Consider the following 2,358-nt stretch of genomic DNA (forward strand, 5'->3'; position numbering starts at 1 on the left):
TTTGAGGATCAAATCAGCATATTGATTATTTCATTCACAGTTTCTATCCTTCAAAACTGAAAATATAGAAAAACCTAGCAACTCATACATAAACGTCACTGCATAATATATGCTACCGTTTTAATTATTTGAACATAAGGGATGCATATTAAGCAAAAAAAAAAATGGCAATTCCATACAAAAAAAAAACAAAACATGCATGACACATATTTTATATTTATTTTTAATTTTTACCTACTATATCATACATAATAAAACACCAAGCACTAACTACACAATAATTTTTTTAGCATTATCATCAAAATTATTGTGAATTAGAATTTTATAAGAAGGTATTTGTTATCATCCTTATTTTAATATTTATTGTCTTGTGTAGAAAAATTGTATTTATTTGAGTTATTTATCCAAACGCTATAATTTTAAAACAAGTACTTCTATAACTAATAATTCAAAAATAAATTAATTTATTTATAAACTACTATTAATAAAAATCTTTATATTTTAAGTTCTTTTTTCAAAAAATTTTATTTAAATTATTTACCTAAATTAGACCAAATCAACATTAATATTTTATTTTAAATATTTTATTTATTTATTTTTCCTACATTGGCCCATAGTAACACCACCCGAACTCGGTATCCACCCGTCCTTACCCACTCGGGACAGGACGAGACTGAGTTTAGGTAACAACCGCTTCTCTATATATATATATATAATAATTAATAAAATAATTAATAAATTATATCATGTTTAAAATTTTATTTTATTTATTAAATTTTAATAATTATAAAGACAGTAGGGGCGGGACAGCCCGCAGTACCAACAAAAAAATAAAGAAAATTCTTTTGTTTTTTATTACACTTTAACAACACAACAACACTTGATCAAACCCATAATGGTTCCTTCACTTCCTTGATCAATGAATTTTGGAACCAAACCCATAGTGGTTCCTCAAGTCTAGACATCAAACCTTGAATCTTTTACAAGGAATATAAATTAAACCCAATATCATTCAGATATGTACATTATTCCAATCAAAGGGGTCTTTTACAAGTCAAAAATTACACTTGACACATTTATCCAATCCCAGCACATACTATATATTACGCCATTACTAGTATATGAAATAAATAACATTAAAAGATCAGTCTCAAGTACTATTATACCATTCAAGGAAGCAGCATGCACAGAAATAATACCTGCAGCTCTTTGAGTCTGATTCTGACTTTGGAGGGAAGAAAAAAGAGACCTTTGAAGAGGGATTTTAGTTGTAGTAGAGCTGGCCCATGCCATCGTGGATCTCGTAATCTTTGAGGGTGATGTGATCCTTGTAGATGGGGTACCACTCCCTCGTTCCTGTCTGAGCTGCAACCAGCTTCTTCAGGTCTCCCATGGTGTCGTCGTCGTTGCATTTCACGCGGACCTTCTTCCCCAATCGATCGTTCAGAACCACCTCGATCATCTTCTCTTCTTGATTAATCGTTCCCAGAAACTCACAGAAATTATAACACTGCTACTGTAATTAACAAAGAAAAAATTATAACATAAACACATAAATCACAGAATCCACAAAGATTGAATCACATAAATCATAGAAATCAGAATCAGCATCAGAAATATAAATTATAATTAACCTAACTCTAGACATTATAACAAATGGTTCAAAATCAATGAGCTGACTTACCCGACAAAGAATAGGGGCAGACCAGCGAAGACGCGACGAAGAGAAGACGATGACCACTGCAAGACGGCGAGGTGAGCGTGACGGTGAGGGAGCCAGGTGAGCGTGCGTGCGTTCGTGAATGGTGAGAGGAAAGGCTGAGAGTTTGAGGGTGCAGAGTCTGAAGCTTTTGAATTTTGTCACTCAGGGCTAGGCTTATATCTTATATATACTAGTGCAGCTGACACGGAAATAATAAAAGAAGCTATTCCGGTATGGCATTGTACGACGCTGGAACATGATATTCCATTCTTATATACCGTTTAGATATAAAATAAAAAATGTAAAAGGTGTAGATTGACAGCACGCGATTTCAGTAGACACAGACCAAATAAGAACATCAAGGGCGTGCAATCGGTTAGAAAGGTAAGCATAACAAGAGTAAGTCGAATTTATGTGAAGCTATGTCCAAGTTGAATTCAGGAAAGGTCTCCGTAGCCATAAATTTATGTAAAGCTGAGTCAGAGCGCAAGTCGAACGGATGTAGATATTAGTGGGGGATTTTTTGTGCGTTTTGTCAAACGTAGAGGCAACAAGGGCCTAACCGCCTAACGAAAATGGTTCTAAATGCATGCATGACAAATTGATTATTTGTCAAATAAAAAAATAAAAAAGAAATTAATTAATTAAGGATTAAT

The 2,358-nt window shown here is 33.2% G+C and overlaps 1 protein-coding gene across 2 annotated transcripts; it reads right to left on the reverse strand.

Moving 5' to 3' along the window:
- Window positions 1-831: 831 nt before the first annotated feature.
- LOC112756089 (ubiquitin-like protein 5) lies at window positions 832-1,856 on the reverse strand. Of its 2 annotated transcripts, none has more exons than XM_072198413.1 (2): window positions 1,685-1,856; window positions 832-1,513 (listed from the first exon to the last, which is right to left on the reverse strand). In XM_072198413.1, the coding sequence occupies exon 2, from the start codon at window positions 1,460-1,462 to the stop codon at window positions 1,265-1,267; it is 198 nt and encodes a 65-aa protein (XP_072054514.1). In that variant the 5' UTR covers window positions 1,463-1,513; window positions 1,685-1,856; the 3' UTR covers window positions 832-1,264. The 2 variants fall into 2 exon arrangements, with proteins under 2 accessions (XP_072054514.1, XP_025660302.1); XM_025804517.3 differs by having other exon boundaries at window positions 1,009-1,516; window positions 1,685-1,826.
- Between the last annotated feature and the right edge of the window lie 502 nt (window positions 1,857-2,358).

The sequence above is a fragment of the Arachis hypogaea genome, chromosome 6 (assembly GCF_003086295.3).
Source record: "Arachis hypogaea cultivar Tifrunner chromosome 6, arahy.Tifrunner.gnm2.J5K5, whole genome shotgun sequence".
Classification (NCBI taxonomy): Eukaryota; Viridiplantae; Streptophyta; class Magnoliopsida; order Fabales; family Fabaceae; genus Arachis; species Arachis hypogaea.